Below are 20,027 nucleotides of genomic sequence, written 5' to 3'. Positions count from 1 at the left end.
GAGCAAAAGCACAATCCACAAGAGGTGTAGCCTCTTCTTCGACATGATCTAGCAGTGTGTCCATAGCAGACATCTGTGCGGCGGCCGGCTGAGCCTCACTTTCCACCTTTGTCCTTTCTGCTTAAATGAGCATGCATCTGCTGCAAGGCAGGTCCAACCCTTCAGGCTCTTTTGCCTAACTTCAGGTATGCTCTCTGCCCTTCTTAAGTGACAAGTCTGTACATCAAACATAACACACTATGCAATATATAAATTGATCTGCAGAGATGAACAGTTAAGCTTTAGGTCAGCTCTAAAATCTGGGGAGAGTGCACTAAGAAGCTCAGGAATATTCATGTAGCCGATGCTACCCAGTGGAACTTACAAACTGATTAGTTCAGAAAACAGGGTTACATTTATACTATATAGAACAAACGTTTTTAATGGTCTATTTAAAAAAAAAAAAAAAAAGTAGACTTGCCTACCTACTCAGAGAGAGAGTATGTGAATTTGGACACATCCATAGAAAAGCTTGTTGCATCATTTCATAGGATTTGCCTTTTTCATTTATGTCTGTGTGTTTTTTTTTTTTTTAGTGGGGTCCACTAAAAAATAAGCAGTTCAACCGTCATACTAACAGACTGTACAGCTATGTCCCTCACAGCCACAATCGTGGAAATTTATATCCACCTCTACCCTGACTAATATGTTTACTGTAGCTTTAAGAGTGCTGGTTGCTAACAGCTGATGCAGTAATGAGACGGTCACTCGCGAAGAACTGCTAGAATTAGTGAATACTGGGCGTTAGGCAGTAAATCGTGCATGTGCCATAAACAGTCTATACAAGAACAAACATCGCAGCATGCTGAGAGGATGCGTGTGAAGACCATCATCAGCTCTGCAGATCTCACTGACCGTCCTGTCCTGTGACTGTCCTGTGAGGAACTGTCTACTGCAGCAGTGGATTTACAGAGGAAACCGTGCTGAGACCAGGGTTATTTTGGATTTCTTCAGTGTTATTACTGTAATTTACTCCCCTTTGCGCGAGTTTAGCACCTGAATTACAAAATAAGGTAATTTTCACAAAAGGTGAGTTTTTTTTTTTCTTTTTTTCTTATTCTGTTTATATGTAACATCACGGATGTAACAAATAGGCAACATTCAGTACGGCAATAATGTAACAAAATATGTAGGCTATACACTAGGGGGAGAATTTAATACAAAAATATTCTAAATGTTTAAGAAAGTGAAATTGTTTGCAATTTTAATTGTCATTTGTTTGCATCTCATTTTGATCAAGGTTTAGTTAAAGGTAAATGTATTGGTGCAATGAGGTTTTATGACGTCATTTGGTATATGCATTGTACTGCGTCATAAGATAACTCCTTCCTTACAAAGAAAACTAAAAATACTGCATGGTGACTTTAACTTTAGATGGATTAAACATTTAATTCCCAGCTCTAAGTGTGCACTTGTATTTTATTTCATGGATATTGAACAAACCGCATGTTTATTCAATAATAATAATAATGATGATGATGATTATAATAATGATTATATATATATAATTATTATTATTATTATTGAAGAAACATACTATTTGTTCAATATCCATGAAATAAAATAAAAATAATAATAATAATGATAAGATATATATATATATATAATATATATATATATATATATATATATTATAATATATATATATATTGTATCATTATATCCATTATTATTATTATTGAAGAAACATACGGTTTGTTCAATATCCATGAAATAAAATACAAGTGCACACTTAGAGCTGGGAATTAAATGTTTAATCCATCTAAAGTTAAAGTCATCATGCCGTATTTTTAGTTTTCTTTGTAAGGAAGGAGTTATCTTATGACGCAGTACAATGCATATATATTATATTAAGTTAGTGAAAGTATAATGTTCACACCGGTGGGACTCTTCACACTTAAAATCGCTCAGTGGCTCAACAAGACTCAAGTTAGGCTACAAAAAATAAAGTAACAATTTCATTATTTATTTATTGTGTTTTTTACCGTAATGGGACAAATACAATGTTTAAATTCTGCAATATTATAATTTGGTAGATCTTATTCAAAATCTGTTTTCCACTGTTCACAAATGTGACCACATGTACTAAGATAATCCGAACTTTCATTTACAGTTGATAACTATAGTTGACTGAGATTATTAAATAAAGATTAATATTTTTTATATATAATGTAATATATAATAATTAAAATAACTATTACGTTTGTGCGCGCGCATTACACTACTAGAGGACTTCAACTCCCAGCATTCATGGCGCTCAGTCAGAGTCAAAAATTCGCAACTACACAAACACATGCATCTTACACATTCACTGAAACGCTCTTAAGAAGGCGTTGTCATGGAAGAAGCAACATTTGTGACATTCTATTACTTTCTTTCTTCCAGAATCCTTCTTTTAAAACACTGCGACAAAGCGTGATATCTATGGGACAAACCGTGGGCTTAACAGCACGAGCCGTTTACTAAACCACATCGGTACATCGCAGGAGGAGGGTCCAAGAGCAAAACACGGCCACACGAAGCTTATAGCGCACAGGATGGGATGATTCTTTCAGAGTTAGACCAAAAGGGTCAGAGTAAATCAATGAATGCCCAATGCGGAGGATTTTCTCCGGAAGATAACGGTACGGCATAATGCTCCATGCGGAGTGATCGGTGAATGTCTGTGCACGCGAATAACCGCAGTTTGGCTGAAAAGCAATGGCAACCGGTCACGACCCGTGGTAAGTTAAGACTTCAGTGAGACCGTTAACTATCTAAACTATATGTTATCCTTGTCTATAAATAACAAATCAAATAAGACATTTAACAAGTTAAACATCTTATCTAATAAACTGGTAGCATGTAAATTATCACTAGATAGTTTGCATGGTCCATTTTATGCCCCACCCTAGCACACAAATAGGATGATACAGTGACCCCGTCGGACTTTCATTGGTTGCCTGACAACAGGTCAAGGTCGACTCTAAACCAAGAGATATGTGTCATTCTTCTGTTATAGTAAAATGTCATAATCTGTCAGCAGGGCAAAATACATATTCATCCAAGCTCTGGCTTAGCTTTTAGAAGACAGACTGATGTGTGCAATTTGGATACGGCTCAAAATTAATAGCCCCTAATAGGTGTAATTTGATTTTTAACTGCAGAGGTGATGTGGCAGGATCCATGCATTTCAGTTAGGGTTTGTTGTGCATGAAAGGATCATCAGTCATGGCCATAAAAAAGAACAAAAGCATCCTTGAAGTGTTTGTTCTCAGTGAAAGAACAAAAATAAAGAGATCTTTGTAGTTTTATGTTGTATGTCAGACTCACTTTGTCTTAAGACAGAAACTATCGACCCATTGAGAAACTGGAATTTAATTGGAATGAAAATACATTAAATTTTCTTTTAATGTATAAGATAAAATAGTCACCATGAACTAAAGGCATTATGCATACTTGAATGGGATATAAATAATTTACATATAAACTGTAATACTTTATATATTTTTTTCATATTACAGTAATTAAAAATATATATATTTTTGCTATGTTAATGAGAACTTTGGGGGAAATGTGCTTCATTTTCATGAATACAATGTCATAATGCAAAACCCCTTAGTCCTAAAAATAAAATGTATTTTCTTAACAAGAAAATAAAAATTCTTTCTGTTTGTTTTCTTTGATATTGAGGTGAAACATGACCTCTTTTAAAGGCTTGGTGAGATGTGAATAGTTAGGTGTTTTGCTTTGTGATTTTAGGTTGCCATGGGTGATAGTCTGTCATGACTATCTAGGCAAGAGGGTCTTCCAGGTCCCCCCGTCTACAGTGATCAGGTACATCAAAAACCTGATCTGCCAAGAAACAGACTATCCTGTGTATCAGCAGCAGCTGTTTCACAATGGAAAACTGGTGAGCTGGAAATGTTTGTAAAGCTTTTCCCGATTATATTTCATGAACAGTTAAAAAAACAGCAATAATGATCTGTTAGGGGGATTCTATGAAGATAATCTCCAAATGAAGAGCATCACCTCACGGTGCCTTCCCCATGTGATCAGAATCACCCCTCCGAAATACACAGGTTTATAATCCACCCAAAGAAGCTGATTTAGAACCTGGGCAGAGGCCAGACTGTTTAAATGTGCTCTATTGTGTTGTAATCTGTGTGCAGCCCAGGGTAAGAGCCCATGATAGGTTCCAGTGTTTTGCAGTGTAAACACAGCCAAAACCACAGTGGTGTTTGTGCCTTTCCACTATACAGATCACAACAAATTGCATATAAATAAAATCTATTAGCATTTTCTTTTGTTGCAGTTTTTACTTCACAGGATGAAATTGGAATTAAACATTTTAATACTAGATTTTTAATAGAGTGGAGCTTTTCCATGCAAGGTTGCACTGCTATGTGGTTGATATGATTTTATAAGTATATTTAAGGTGTTCTGTGTGGTTGTTAATCCTAAATTGGGGTGTGCAGTTTCCCATTTTGGAGGCTGGTTTTGAGTGCTAGGTTCTGGAGGATGCAGCAGACTACCACACTGTCATATTTTACCGTACAGCATCATTCCACTATTCCAGGCAGTTCTTGGCCCTTTAAAAATCAAAAGTGCACTTGATTGTACCGTTCATCTGGATATATGCAAAGTTTACTCAAAGGTGCTCATTTGATGAAATGCTGCTATCATGATCTATATAAATTGTAAACAAACATCTCTCATTTTAATATTGCAAAAAATAATAAATAGTTATTATTTAAAAAAAAAAATTCCAAGTAAAGCGGTTTGTGTATCCTGTGGGCCCTATCATACACCCGGCGCAATGCGGCGCGAGTGTTTTTGCTAGTTTCAGCCCGACGCAGTTCTCATTTTCCCGTCCTGCGCCACATGTTTAAATAACAAATGCATTTGCACCCATTTGTGCATCCCATGGGCGTGCTGGTCTAAAAAAGAGGTGTGTTCAGGCACATTGTTGGTGCATTGCTATTTCGAGGAACTGAAAATAGACTGCGTCATAGACCAACTCAAACCTGGTCTAAAGTCTGGCGCAATATCTTTCCTTTGTTATTTAAAGAGCGCGTTAGTAATATGCACCTATAGGTGGGTGCACAACGCACGTACACTTTGCTTATTACACACATTTTAAAAATGAAAAAATAAATTCCACCATGTAAATAGCGAACCTGCCATGGCGCAAGCCCAGCTGGCTTTTAAAGGGGATGGGAGATGAGACTCTGATTGGTTTATTGCAGGTTTCACCCCAAAACACCCATTTTTCCCATCGTTGAACTAGTAAAAGTGGATTCGGACACGCCCTGAGTGCACCTGCGCTTTAGACCATGCGTTTAGATCGTTAAAATAGGGCCCTATGTGTTCAAAATACAGAACTATAGCAATGGGCATATCGCTTTCAACACTCGCTGTACACCGTAGACCATAGGATGGGTTTAGAGATGTAATCCTATTGTAGGAGACTCCCGAAACAATATTAGGAACCTAATATTGTCAGAAAAGGGGCACTTTAATGTAAATGTATATTACTCTTGCAGTAGTTACATTCAATGTATTGATCGCCTTATTAAACTGGATTTCAGGAGAAGTGGCACAACTGATTAGGCAAATTACCCATTGGATTCCAAACATATAGTCAAATATTGATCAGAAAATAAGAAAAAGATTACATTAATTCTCTTGTAAATGGAAGAAGCACAATAGGGGTTAGAGTAAATAGTTTTTTACTTTTCATGTGACCAGGCCAGGCCTCAGAGCCTTTCTCTAAGCTTGAAGCGGGAAGCATCCCTGAATGACGGGAGCAGGTGGGAGAATATTCCTCTACCCTGTAAGTATGTCAGACTCAAAAAATAGCCTGGAGAAAGCCAGCTCTCAGATCTCAGCTAACATTCATACTTACAACCCCAGAGGACTGGACCGTACAGTCCGGCCCAAATTTCTTTAGAGGTGTGCTGAATAGTATTATGGGTCAGTTTTGATGAATCTGTGCATACAGTCTGATTTTGTATGATCATAAACTGTGTGACCACTAATCTTGGCATCAGTCCAGCATCTCTAATAAGTTCAGGAATTTTTTGCTTTTGGTAATTCTTCATGGATATGCCATGACAAGTTGGTTTCTTCCAAATGTTCTTCTAAGGCATTTCATTATTTTTTTTCTCATCCAAGGAAGATGAACTGTATGAAAATATGATACATTTTATACATTACTCATTTTCTACCTTGAGGGGCTAGTTGCCAATATTGTGTTATCACAAACTTTATGATAGCGTGTAGTTGAGTGTTTACAACGTAAATCTGATAATGAAATTTCTGACACAATTGTCAGATATAACTTCAACTCAATGATTGAACTCTACGCCCTGTCCAAATCAGGCCCAGTTCTACGGGGGTGCTAAGCATCCTCAAACAAAAGCAAGCGCACTCCCAGTTGAAGCTGTAATAACAGTGTACTGGCAAATCAGATTTGGCAAATGGTCCAGTGCAATCCATTGTTTGTGTTTGAGTGCTTAATGTAGCCACAAACACAAGCCATAAATCACAGACATTTCTTAATCACAATGTCCAATCAGTGGCATTTAGGTTAGAATCCAGTCAACACTGAAAACAACAGTTTTTGTCCAGTGCCTGATCCAAGTTTTACCCCGAAAGTGATTCCATTGACTGACAGAACTTCTTTACAATACTACAATATCATTTAATGTTTAATGTTTTAACCTTCAAAGTATATCAGTGAATTTCTTCAATTATAAAACAGATAGTTCCGGTCCTTGATTCTGATTGGTTGAGCCACTTTTGAAGCTGTTGTAAATTACACTAAAAACGTACACCTTTGTTTACTTCTGTGTGTTGCTCGGCAACAACATTGTTGGAACCGCAACTGTTTCTGAGGAACTACATTGTTTGGTGGAAGAATACTGTTTTTATTTATATCATAACACTTTATTTGCTCTGATTTATTCTGTGAAACCTTACTACGTATATGGAATAACCGTTTTATAAAAGCAATAAGCCCAGTGAAGCCGTGGTTTACAGTGAATATATAACAGCTTTGCGTCGTGCCTAACAATGCCCCTTAGTTAGGGTGACCATATGCGCCGTTCATACGGGACACGTCCCGGCCATCGTTGTGCGACATTCATGAGAGCTAGAGAGCAGAGCAGATGGCTCCTTATGCTTTCGGATCGCTCTCGCATCTACTTTGCTGTCTTTCTTTTGAGCAGTGATGCTTCAAGTCAAACAAACGAACGAACACGTGTGCATATTTGCATCGCTTTGATTGTTCCCTGTAGCTCTCACCTTCTCATGCGCAGCCCCACGATTGGTCGATTATGTATAATACCTGCATGTTATTGGTCAAACTGCTTTGGATGTTTTAGGCAATATTAAAATCCTGGCCGGGACGTGTCCCGTATGAACGGCGCATATGGTCACCCTACCCTTAGCTGTTATAAAAACTGTAAACCATGGCTTCTTGGGGCTTATTGAGGTTGTGAATAGCAAGCTAACCAATTAGTCCAATAGTTTAGCATCTTTCATATGCGCTAATTTTTTTTAAAATTTAGTTTTAATCAAATTAGTACAATTTGACCACTAATCAACTAAAATAAGGGAACAAATCAATGTTTTTGGAACTAATTTATATTTTGTGTGCACAATATATACATTGGGTATAGAAGAGAATCACCCCCTTTAAATTAATCACATTTTGTTGCTTTGCCGACTGAAATGACGACGGACTCCGTTTTTGTTTTATCCAGCTGTATTGTCTGAGTGAGTGTTATTTTATTGACTCAGTGCAACTTATATAAAACATGTCAGGAAAAAATGTCAGGAATGATTCAATGAATTGGAGATTCACTGAATTGGATAGAGGATTTGTGTCTTTTTTTTGTTTTTTGTTGTTTTATTTTTTTTTTGATTTTAGTCTTTTGTGTTTTGTTTTTTTTTTTTGTAACTTTGCAAAGTCTTTGCAATATTTGCCCACTCTTCTTTGCAGAACTGCTCAAGTTCAGTTAAATTTGATGGTGAGTGTTTGTGGACTGCAGTTTTCAGGTCATTCCACAGATTTTCAATGGGATTTATGACTGGGCAATGCAAGGACATTCACCTTTTTCTCCTTCAACCACTGTGTGCTCAGTTTTGCTGTGCTTTGGATCATTGTAATGTTGGAAGGTAAACCTTCTTCCCATTGATAACTTTCTGGCAGAGAGCAGCAGATTTTCCACAAGAATTTGACGGTATTTTGCCCCATCAATTTTCCTTCTATCCTGACAAGTGCTCCAGTCCCTGCTGCAGAGAAACGTATTCTGTTACTAACGTAAGCTCGGTTCCCTGGAATACGGGAATGAGTACTTCGTCTTGCCAGACGCATACGGGAAAAAGCCTTTTTTCTCCTGAACTGAAGCCTTTTTTCATTCACGCAGTGAAACTGCCCGGCCATTGGTTCGTGCAGTGTATTAAAAATGAACCAATGGCTAGGCAGTGGAGCTGCAGGAGCCTATGGCGATGAAACCGGCTAAAGCCTGCCAAAGCCTGCCAGAATGGGAGGGGCATCTGGCTATATAAGCAGCCATTTGCCACAGGATTCTCAGGTTACTTCGACTGAAGCGACGACTGAGTTGTGCAGCTACATAGCATGGCTAGCAACGCAGTACTCGTTCCCGTATCTCAGGGAACCAAGGTTAAGTTAGTAACCGAGTATGTTCCCTTTCGATACTACAGTCGTAATGCGTCTTGCTAGATGCATATGAGAACACAGTACAATCACACCGTCCTAATGTAGTGGAACCACTAAAGGTATCAAACTTCCATAAGCAACCATTGCCCATAGAGTAGTTAACAACAACCCAAGGCTAAGACGTGTTGAGCTTCCTGAGGTCACACCCGGCCTGGTTAATCATTCCAGAGTACTCCTGTAACTTCAACACCCAGGGGTCGAGAGCAAACAGGTGAACTAATGCCAGATAGATTGAGCGTGATATGGCCAAGGGCTCTCTGCCAGATCTGTTTAAGCAGGGCATGTCACTTCAGGTAGAAAAGACCCTGGGACTTCCAGGTTATAAAACCTTGTGAATGTGGACGGTGAGGCCCAGCCGGCAATGGACACACCACTGGACCATGCCCAAGACGAGGCGATGCCTCTAGTCGAGTGGGCCCGTACTCCAATGGGGCATTGAAGGCCCAAAGAAGAGTATGCTAGCGAGATGGAGTCTACTGTTCATCTAGAGAGTCTTGGCTTTGTGACTGGAAGCCCTTTGGTGTGGATACCAAAGCTGACAAAGAGTTGTTCCGACCGCCTATAGGGGGTGGAACATTCAGTATAGATTCTCAGAGCTTTGACGGGGCAGAGCAGAGCTAGCTCTTTGTCCTCTTCAGAGGGAGGAAGTGCAGAGTGCGTAATGACCTGTGCTCTGAATGGAGTGGAGAGCACCTTAGGTACGTAACCGTGCCTTGGTTTCAGGACAACTTTAGTGTCGTTAGGCCCGAATTTCAGGCAGGCAGGGCTAATAGAGAGTGCCTGCAGGTCCCCTATTCACTTTACTGATGCCAGTGCTAGAAGCAGAGCAGTCTTCAGCGATAGCGACCGAATGTTGGCAGACTGTAGTGGCTCAAAAGCGGGGCCCTTCAGGGCCCTAAGCACAGTGAGCAGATCCCATAAAGGGACGGTAGGGAGATGAGATTCAGCCTCCTGGCACCCCTTAGGAAGTGGTTGACCATGCTGTTTTTGCCCATCGATTGGCCTTCAATAGGGGCATGAGAAGCTGCTATAGCCATCACATAGACTTTGAGCATGAATTGGGAGGGTCCCTTAACCAGCAGCTCTTGGAGAATGACAATACCTCTGTCAAATCTGATTTATGAGGGTCTTAACTGCAGTTTAGACACCAAGCTGAGAAAAAAGACCACTTCAAGGCGTAGATGCGTCTTGTAGACAGGGCTCTAGCCTCCGAAATTGTGTTTAAAACTTGCTCTGGGTGGCTCAAAGGCTCCCGTCGAGCGGCCAGAGGTGCAGGGCCTATAGGTCAGGCCTAGGATGCCATATTGTCCTGTTTGCTTGAGAGAGGAGATCCTGTCTCATCAGAACAGGCCAAGGGGTCACTATCAACAGCTGAGTTAGCTCTAATAGCCACAGCTGGTTCATCCAAAGGGGGGCCACCAGGAGAACCTTATGTTTTTGATCCCTTACTCACCTGATTACCTGTGGGATCAGAGCGATCGGGGGAAAAGCATAAAGGAGGAGGTTGGGCCTGTCGTGGACCAATGCATCCCTGGTTTTTGAGAAATAAATTGGGCAGTGAGAGTTGTCTTCCGTGGCGAAGAGGTCCACCTCGGCCTCGCCGAAGATCTCTTGGATCCTCTGAACTGTCTGAGGATGGAGCATCCACACATTGCTCCTTGATAACATGTCCGCTCCTTGGTTCAAATTGCCCGGTATATGCGCTGCTCTCAGCGAGTGCAGGTTGAGTTGAGCCCATTCCAGGAGGCACTCTACCAGAGTGAAGAGACGCTTCGAGGAGAGGCCTCCTTGGCAATTTTTGTATCATGGCTACGCCCTGTTCCATCCAGTGGGAGTTCTTCCAGGGGGCCAGGGCTGTTACACCCTGATCTGCAGCCTGCCACGCGTGGGATTGAACCCGTGGTTTCAACCAGCACTGAAGGGGGTGCATATGAAGCAGACCCAACTGTAGCACTGGCGATGCTGCCACCATGTGGCCCAGCATCCTCTGAAACACTTTGAGAGGGTGAGTGGAACCGATCTCGAAGGAGGTCGCCAGCCTATGTATGGCCAGAGCCCGTTCTGGTGCGACTACAGATCTCATCTGAGCCGAGTTCAAAATTGTTCCCAGGAAGGATATGTGCTCTTGGCAAAATTGACCCTGAGTCCCAGGCACTCCAGGTGGCTCAGGAAGAGGGTCCTGTGTGATATTAATTCTGCCTCCGACTGGGCCAATATGAGCCAGTCATCTAGGTAATTGAGAATGCAGATTCCTATCTGTCTCAGAGGGGAGAAAGCTGAGTCCATGCACTTTATTAAAGTGCGGGGGGCCTGAGACAGCCCAAAGGGAAGGACCATGTATTGATAAGCCACTACCTTGAACACAAATCTCAAATATCGCCTGTGACATGTTGGCTATCTGGATGTGAAAGTATGCATCCTTCTGGTCCAGAGAAAATAACCAGTCTCTTGAGGGAATTTGCACCAGGATCTGTTTCAGTGTAATCATCCTGAATGACCTTTTCATGAGTGCTTGATTCAGGTGTCTGAGATCAAGGATGGACCAGAGGCCATCATCCTTTTTGGGGACAAGGAAGTAGTGGCTGTGGAAGCCTGACTCACTCTGAGCTCGGGGAACCGCTTCTACGGCTCCTATTGCCAGCAAATTCATCACCTTTGAGCGCAGGATGTGTGCGTCTTTGCCTTAAATTGAGGTGGGAACCACACAGCTGAATTGCGGGGATTCGAGCGAATTGCAGTGAATAACCTCATTTTACGGTCCCCAACACCCAGTTTGGCACTACAGGGATGGCCTGCCAGGCCCCAGCCTGTGTCAAGTCAAGTCAAGTCACCTTTATTTATATAGTGCTTTTAACAATACAGATTGTGTCAAAGCAACTGTACAGCATTAATTAGGAAAATAGTGTGTCAATAATGCAAAATGACAATAGTAAGCACTCATTTTTCAGTTAAAAGCAGTTCAGCATTTAATTCAGTGATGTCATCATCCATCTCAGTTCAGTTTAAATAGTATCTGGCCAATCAAGTCAACGATATCACTGGAAATGAGAGGTGACGGTGGCAAGCAACCAAAACTCCATCTGTGACAGAATGGAGAAAAAAACCTTGGGTGAAACCAGGCTCAGTCAGGGGGTCAGTTCTCCTCTGGCCAGATGAAACCAGCAGTTCAGTTCCAGGCTGCAGCAAAGTCTCATTGTGTAGAGGATTCAACTGGTTCCTGTAGTCTTGTCCCGGTGGCCGTCTGAGACAAGGTCTTTACAGGGTATCTGTGGCTCATCTAGCTGTTTCAGGGCTGTAGAGGTCCTCTCTAGGTGCTGATCCACAATCTGGTCTGGATACATAATGGATCTGGTGGCTACAGTGACCTGGGAATAAGAGAGAAACAGACTAATATGAGCGTAGATGCCATTCTTCTAACGATGTAGCAAGTACATCGGGTGTTATGGGAAGTGTTCCAGGTTCCGGTTGACCTAATTAATGCAGCCTAAAAATTCTTTAATGGATTTGAATGTTAGAAATGTGTTAGTGTGTTATGTGTAAGCCAGGTTAAAGAGATGGGTCTTTAACCCTCTGGAGTCTAAGGGTATTTTTGGGGCCTGGAGAAGTTTTGTCATGCTCTGACATTTGTGCTTTTTTCAGTTTATTATAAATATCTAAATGGCTAAAGTCTAATCTCACTGTAATCAGCACAAACTAGGCTATAATAATATGTGAGCAGCATGTATGTACATGATTGTGTTTTTGAGAAAAAAATGTTATGCGTGGTTAGTGAAAAACTAAAAATGTTAAATCACTTGAATAAGGCAATAAAAACACCATACAGAAAATTGGTTCCCGGGACTTTTGAGAACTGGAGCTTGTAACCTAGATTTTTTTTTTTTTCTAAATGATGTGAAAATCATCTTGTTTACTCACTTATAGAAAACAATATATTGATTTAAATTTTCTAAGACACTTTTTGTTGGTAAAAGTCATATGCGAGTAGGCGTCAACTATCATGAATTCACACCTGAGAAGACAAAGGCCTGCATAATGAGCTGCATAATGAGCCATTCAGTCAGCTGTGTCACTGAGAGGGATGAGTTACAAGAAAGAATGTGAGGACTAAATAAATCTATATAATTTTATGTTTGTAGTTTATTTAGAATATATTTAATTATCCCACAACATAATTTAATATTCACTTGTGAGTGCAGCTTAAACAGTTTATTAGGAACAATCAAAGCTGACTTTCAAACTGATTTTTTGCATCATTACTCCAGTCACACAATCCTTCAGAAATCCTTTTAACAATCTTATTTTATACAAAAAAACATTTATTGTTATTATTATCATCATCATTATTATTATTATTATTATTATTATTATTATTATTCTTGAAAAGAGCTGAGAATATTTTTTTCAGGTTTTTTAGGGGGGATAAATTGAAAGAACAGCAATGATTGTTACATTTGTTACAGTTACATTTATTTGTTACATTTATATTATTTATATCAAGCTTTTGAATGGTATAGTAGTGTATATTGTTATTGAAACTTCATAATATTTCACTTAATTATACATTTAGTCAGGAATTATAGTTTGGAAAAAGTATTTGGAAAAAGTCTAACTAGTAAAATGTTTACACGTTATGTGAAAACTAGTACAAGTATATAAATAAATAAAAAGAGACTTACTCATGTTTATGATCTCTGCTAAATAAAGTGCTTCATTCTTTTTTCTGAGGAAATCCAAATCTCAAATTCTCAACCACATCACATCTTTTTGGGGTGAATTATGTCTTATTCCTCTCATCGTTAAGCAAACAGTAAAATAAAAAAAAACTTGAAGAACAATCTCGCTGCGTTGTCTTCTGTTGTGTGGGCGTATTCAAAAGCCGCGCGCTTCAGTGAAACATTTGAATCTCAAAAGCGCGCGCTCGGCGCGGGGGCGTGGTCGCATTAGAAGATAATGAAGGGAGACGTGAAAAACGGACATCGCGTTGTTTTCATATGGATTACTTTATCACAGAATATTTGTTTTCGGCAGCACTTGTTTAGTTTAAAAGTAGACATGTCAGGCTTTCTATAGATATCTCTCTCATGTCTCTTCGTTGAGTATTCACTGAGTTACAGTTCATTTTAATGACGCGTTTGTAACTGAAGATCAGCGCAGACAAAGGCTGCAGACAGCACTCCTTGTTTGTTATCTTTATTTTATAAGTGCACAAAGTTTTGTTATTATGTCTGTATACAAAAAAAGTAGACCCTTTACAGATTCGATTGATGTATTGCACTTATCTGTACGATCAAAACTGAAAGTGTAATTTAAGTTCTTTTCGGGGTTATCAGGAGAAAATACCCCAAAACGCGTATACGCGTTAATCGACTTCAGAGGGTTAATCTAGATTTAAACGTACAGTTTGTGTCTGCCCCCCTGAACAATGTTAGTTAGGTTATTCCAGAGTTTGGGTGCATAATAGGATAAGGATCTGCCACCTGCAGTTGGTTTTGATATTCTAGGTATTATCAAATTGAGTTTTGAGAAAGCAGCCGACATGGATGACTATAATGTAGAGCTTGTTCAAATACTGAGGTGCTAAATTATTCAGGGCTTTATAAGTAATAAGTAAGATATTAAAATCTATACAATGTTTAATAGGTAGCCAGTGCAGTGTTGACAGAACCGGGTTAATATGGTCATACTTCCTGGTTCTAGTAAGAACTCTAGCTGCTGCATTTTGGACCAGCTGGAGTTTGTTTATTAAGCGTGCAGAACAACCACCCAATAAAGCATTACAATAATCTAACCTTGAGGGCATAAACGCATGGATTAACATTTCTGCATTTGACATTGAGAGCATAGGTCGTAATTTAGATATATTTTTGAGTTGGAAAAATGCAGTTTTACAAACGCTAGAAATGTGGCTTTCTAAGGAAAGATTGCTATCAAATAGCACATCTAGTTTCCTAACTGATGATGAAGAATTGACAGAGCAGCCATCAAGTCTTAGACAGTGTTCTAAATTATTACATGCAGAGTTTTCAGTTCCTATAATTAACACCTCTGTTTTTTTCAGAATTTATCAGTTAGAAATTTTTCATCATCCAGTTTTTTTATATCGACTATGAATTCCGCTAGTTCCGCTGTTCCACAAAGAAATATAGAGCTGAGTATCATCAGCATAACAGTGAAAGCTAACACTGTGTTTCCTGATGATATCTCCCAAGGGTAACATGCAAAGTGTGAAGAGTAACGGCCCTAGTAATGTGCCCTTGAGGTACTCCATACTGCACTTGTGATCGATATGATACCTCTTCATTCACTGCTACGAATTGATGGCGGTCATATAAGTACGATTTGAACCATGCTAATGCACTTCCATTAATGCCAACAAAGTTTTCTAGTCTATGCAAAAGAATGTTGTGGTCAATAGTGTCGAACGCAGCGCTAAGATCCAATAGCACTAATAGAGAAATACAACCACGATCAGATGATAAGAGTAGGTCATATGTAACATATGTAATTAGAGCAGTCTCAGTACTATGAGGCGGTCTAAATCCTGACTGGAAATCCTAATAGATACCATTTTTCTTTCAGAAGGAATATAATTGTGATGATGCTACCTTTTCTAGTATCTTGGACAGAAAAGGGAGATTCGAGATCGGTCTGTAATTAACTAGGTCTTTGGGGTCAAGTTGTGGTTTATTGATGAGAGCCTTAATAACAGCAAGTTTGAAGGTTTTGGGGACATATCCTAATGACAATGATGAATTAATAATAGTCAGAAGAGGATCTATGACTTCTGGAAGCACCGCTTTAAGAAGCTTAGATGGAATAGGGTCTAACATATATGTTGTTGGTTTAGATGATTTAACAAGTTTATACAGTTGTATTGTAATGAGTGGAATTGTTCCTCATGCGATCTACAGCACACTATCTGATGCGATACTGTAGCTGACGTCTGCATGGTTACAATTTTATCTCTAATAGTATCTCTAACAACGTTTGTAAGTCGGGAAGAAGGAGGCGGGAACTGGCGAACATTTAAATAAAAACTTTAATAATGAAATAAACACAAAATAGCGCGTCGGGGGGACAGCTCGTCGAGGTTGTCTGGGATGGAACAAACAAAACCAAACCACAAAATAAAATCCAGGCCTGGTCCTCTCTCGACCTTCACTGTCGTTACTCCTCCTCTTATCCTTCTGGAGCTCCTCCGTGGGACTCGAGACCGGTGAGTGGTGCAGGTGTCGCTCATTCTCAATTACCCCACCAGCCGCGCTCCGTTCCCACGGCTCTCGGCCCTGGAGCTCTTATGTGGTACTCGAGTCGGGTCTTGCAGGCCAGGGGGTACTCCCGAGACTGCGCTCTACTCCCCCCTCCCCCCTCCATGGGAGCCGATCATGGCGGCTGCGGGTACCTGGGGGTATGGACAGAGAGACGAGGCGAGAGAAAAGGAGACAGAAGGATGAGGAGAGACAGAGACGTGAGAGGGGAGAGAGGAGAAAAAAAAAAATTATTGTTCCGGTTCCCAGACACACTGCTGCTCGGCCTCCCACCAGCTGGGTAAACTCTTCCGCGGTACCTGGCGGCGGCACTGGATAGTCCTTGGTGGACGGCACAACACTCCTCTGCCACCCGGTGGACGGTGACGGCTCCTCCGGATTCGGGCTTAGGCGGTGTTTGTTGGTTGCATTGGTTAGTTGTTTGTGTATCTGAGGCTCGCTGAAAAACGAGAAACGGGAGGGCGGGGCTCCGGTCCATGAGTGGAGAAGAGCGAGACTCATGCTTTCAATGAGAGCATTCTGCTCCGTGAGCGAGCAGTCTCTGCGTGGGGGTTGCCCATACAGGTAACGCACTCACTGCCCTTCTGCATTGTGGAAGATTCCCTGCATGAGCCACACTCGCAGCGCGACATTTGTAACAACGTTGCTAGAATTTGCTCATTTAGGGCTTACCTGCTAGAATAAGCTCTTTCAGAATCACTGGATGGCAGCAGGGGAACAGGACCAGAACTGCTGCGATGCTGAGGCACGAAGAGACAATTACTCCACCAGCCGCGCTCCGTTCCCACGGCTCTCGGCATGTCAACGGCAAGCAGGCTTTCAGGAACAGCGATGAGCGTAGAGTCATCACTGAAGGAGAAGAAATCTGAGAATCCTGTGGCGAACGCTGCTTAAATAGCCAGAGGCCCCGTCCATTCTGGCGGGCTTTGGCAGGCTTTGGCGGGCTTCGTAGCCAAAAGGCTTGTGCAGCTCCGCTGCGTAGTCGTTCCTTCGTTTTTAATGCACTGCATGAACCAATGGCTGTGCAGTTTCACTGCGTGAATGAAAAAAGGCTTCAGTTCAGGAGAAAAAAGGCTTTTTTCCCAAATGCGTCTAGCAAGACGAAAGGGAACACCCCAATAACTGGATATTACCACCTCCATGCTCTATTGGATTTCCACCAGACATGGTGTTATCGTTTGGTGTTGAGGCCAAATAATTCAGTTTTACTCTCCCCTGCCTAAGAATCTTTAAGGTGCGTTTTGACAAAGTCGTGACTGCATGTGGCCTTTCTTGAAGAGTGGCCTTTCTTGCAACCCTTCCATACAAGCCACATATGTTGAGAATTTGTGATATTGTTGTCATATGCACACAATGATCACTCTTTGTCATAAATTCCTGTAGGCTCTTGCTGTAGGCTCTTGGTCACCTGTCTGACCAGTTTCCTCCTGGCTCTTTCATCCAGTTTGGAGCGACGTCCTGATCCAGGGAGGGTCTGTGTTATACCAAATACCCTCCACTTCTTAATAAAAGACTTCACTGTGCTTCTAGGCATTGATAAAGCCTTTGAATTTTTTTTGTAAAAAAAAGGTGCCCCCCTGCCTCCCGGCATGTCATATGTGGGGCTCTATACAAAAAAAAAAAGGTTAACTGATTTGTCAGTTATTAGATTAGTATGACTATATTGACTAAATTATTCATTGCTATAACAATTTGATTTCTTACATTAAATCATATTGTCTTGTTTACAAATATGGGTCTTTGACATATAACATGTGCTTTCATGATCCATTGCAGGACGCTATTAAAACTGCCTAAATGTCCTAAAAACAAAAAAGAAAAAAAGATAATTTTACCCTAGAAGTCCAGGGCTCTGATTCGCTGGGTAGTCCTTTCATCTGGTCCCTGCATGCACTTGGTCAGTGTGATTTAGCAGAAGTGCTGATCAGTATGTGTTAGCAGAAGTTGATTCCATCTTGAATAGCTGAAGACAGCAGTCTCTGTCTGAACTGGTGCAGTCTCAGCCCTGAAAAATCTATCTCTTAATAAACCAAAAACGGTGGTAGATCTCAGTGAATTATGGGTAAGCCACGTGGATGGCACAGTGCAGGTTAATGGATAGAAGGTGAAAAACTTGAGAAAGGAGTAATCCATTTCCCAGTCTTTTTTTATTTTATTTTATTTCTAATGTTTTTCATCATGGCTTCATGATTCACATTTCTTTATCTGTAAGAACTGAAAAGTTGATGTATGCCAATCAAGTGTGCCTATATCACCTATTGAATATACTCTTTAGTTTAGAAAAAATGCTATATAAACTATTAGTATTAAACTTTGGTGTATAACTCACATGAATGATACCTCAGATATTTTAATTCTCAGAGTGGTTGGACTTAAAACATTTTTACAAATCAGTTGAAACCAGTGCCAAAACAAGGTTTACAGGGTAGGTTTACACTGAATGAGGGGACCAGACATTGATGTGAAATGGTGACCAATAACTACACACAATTTGCTTTTCCTTCTTGTATAGGTTCATGATGGGGTTGAGGTTGGAAGCTTGGTGCCTCATGGGAGCCATGAAATAATCATGACATTGCATGGACGAGGCCTGAGAGGAGGAGGTGAGACAGTTTAAGCCCCCTTTACTAATAAAGTATGACTAGTGCTTCTATTTCTGATATTCTCTTACATGAAAATCGGTAGGATAACATTTAAATACACTAAAAGGCTGAAAGTATGTGGAGATTTCTAATTTGCAAGTTTAGCTACTTCAGCTAAACTCATTACTAGCAGAGAAATAACATCTAACCTGTTTGAAAAGCTAAGTCTATAAAGATATTGTTTATTGGTGTGGAAGAACTTCATCACCGGTCTGCACAAAGCCCACAGTTAATCCCCACTGACCTTTAGATGAATTGAATGTTCACTGTGAGCCAGATCCCAACATCAGTGCCTGACCTCACTGATGCAGATTGCCACAACTGTTCCCCAACATTTAAAGCTTTCCTAGAAGAGTGGAAGCTGTTATTAACTGAAAATCTCCCCTAGTTCCCCTTGATGGGTTCATTAAATTTAATTTAAATTTAAAGTTCATTCATTTTTTTTTGTTTGTTTCTTTCATGACCCCCTTTTTTTTTTTAAATTACAGGATTCCAGAATTTTCCAGGTTTGAAATGATATAAGGATAAAAATATGACTTTTTTTTTTTTTTAAGGGTGAACTATCCCTTTTAAGACCTTAAATTGGAGTGATGTTCATGTATCCACATTATTTTCTCAGTATTTGCTCTTTTGCAGGGAGGTTCGGACAGACTACACCACCATTGGTTGATTTTTTGAAAGATATTTTGAGAAGATATCCAGAGGGTGGACAAATTCTAAAAGTAAGAATATATGATATGTAAAACATGTATGTATATGCTTATTGTGTGTGTGTCCATCTATCTGCTGCGGTAGTCGGGGTTACCAGTATTACCCGGTGTTCAGGCGTATACTGAATACATTACTTTCCCAAAATGGTGCTGCCCCCACTGTTGTTTTGCTTTTTTTAAAGAAGTAAACATTAAGTTCAGTTGGACAACAGATGCTACAATTGTAAACTGAAAGCATCTGCTCTGCTCCAAACAACACATGCTGCAGAGCCGCAGCAGAAGTCAGATTTCACTTATCTGAAGAGAGTGAGAGAGGTGCTTCAGTGCAAACGCGAAGGTGCACACAGCAAAAATGACAAGGAAACGATTCCAGATGGAGGATTTGGTTTTCAAGTGAAATGTAAAAGTAAAATAAATGACTGCTTCTTAAACCAGATAAGGTGTTGGTCATGGTGGTTTTTGTTAATAAACATTAAATATTCTAGTTTATCATTGTTTATTGAGTCTGGGGTCTGCACAAAGCCCACAGTTAAACCCCACTGACCTTTAGGATGAATTGAATATTCACTGTGAGCCAGATACCCACAGCTGTTCCCCAACATTTAAAGCTTTCCCAGAAGAGTGGAAGCTGTAATTCACT

General features: G+C 40.4%; 1 protein-coding gene across 3 annotated transcripts in view; it reads left to right on the top strand.

Annotated features, from left to right (window-relative positions):
- Positions 1-707: 707 nt before the first annotated feature.
- LOC109086597 (sacsin-like) overlaps positions 708-20,027 on the top strand; it is a 39,080-nt gene continuing 19,760 nt past the window's right edge. For 2 of the 3 annotated variants that reach the window (XM_042770950.1, XM_042770948.1), the window contains exons 1-5: positions 708-1,052; positions 2,425-2,762; positions 3,781-3,931; positions 18,548-18,638; positions 19,314-19,399. In XM_042770950.1, the coding sequence (XP_042626884.1) occupies positions 2,740-2,762; positions 3,781-3,931; positions 18,548-18,638; positions 19,314-19,399 (351 nt within the window). In that variant the 5' untranslated portion in view covers positions 708-1,052; positions 2,425-2,739. Of the gene's footprint in view, positions 1,069-2,424; positions 2,763-3,780; positions 3,932-18,547; positions 18,639-19,313; positions 19,400-20,027 lie in introns of all 3 variants that reach the window. The other variant, XM_042770949.1, reaches the window with a different exon arrangement.

The sequence above is a fragment of the Cyprinus carpio genome, chromosome A15 (assembly GCF_018340385.1).
Source record: "Cyprinus carpio isolate SPL01 chromosome A15, ASM1834038v1, whole genome shotgun sequence".
Taxonomy (NCBI): domain Eukaryota; kingdom Metazoa; phylum Chordata; class Actinopteri; order Cypriniformes; family Cyprinidae; genus Cyprinus; species Cyprinus carpio.
Note: the sequence above shows the minus strand (reverse complement) of the source record. Positions and strands in the feature narration are given on the sequence as shown.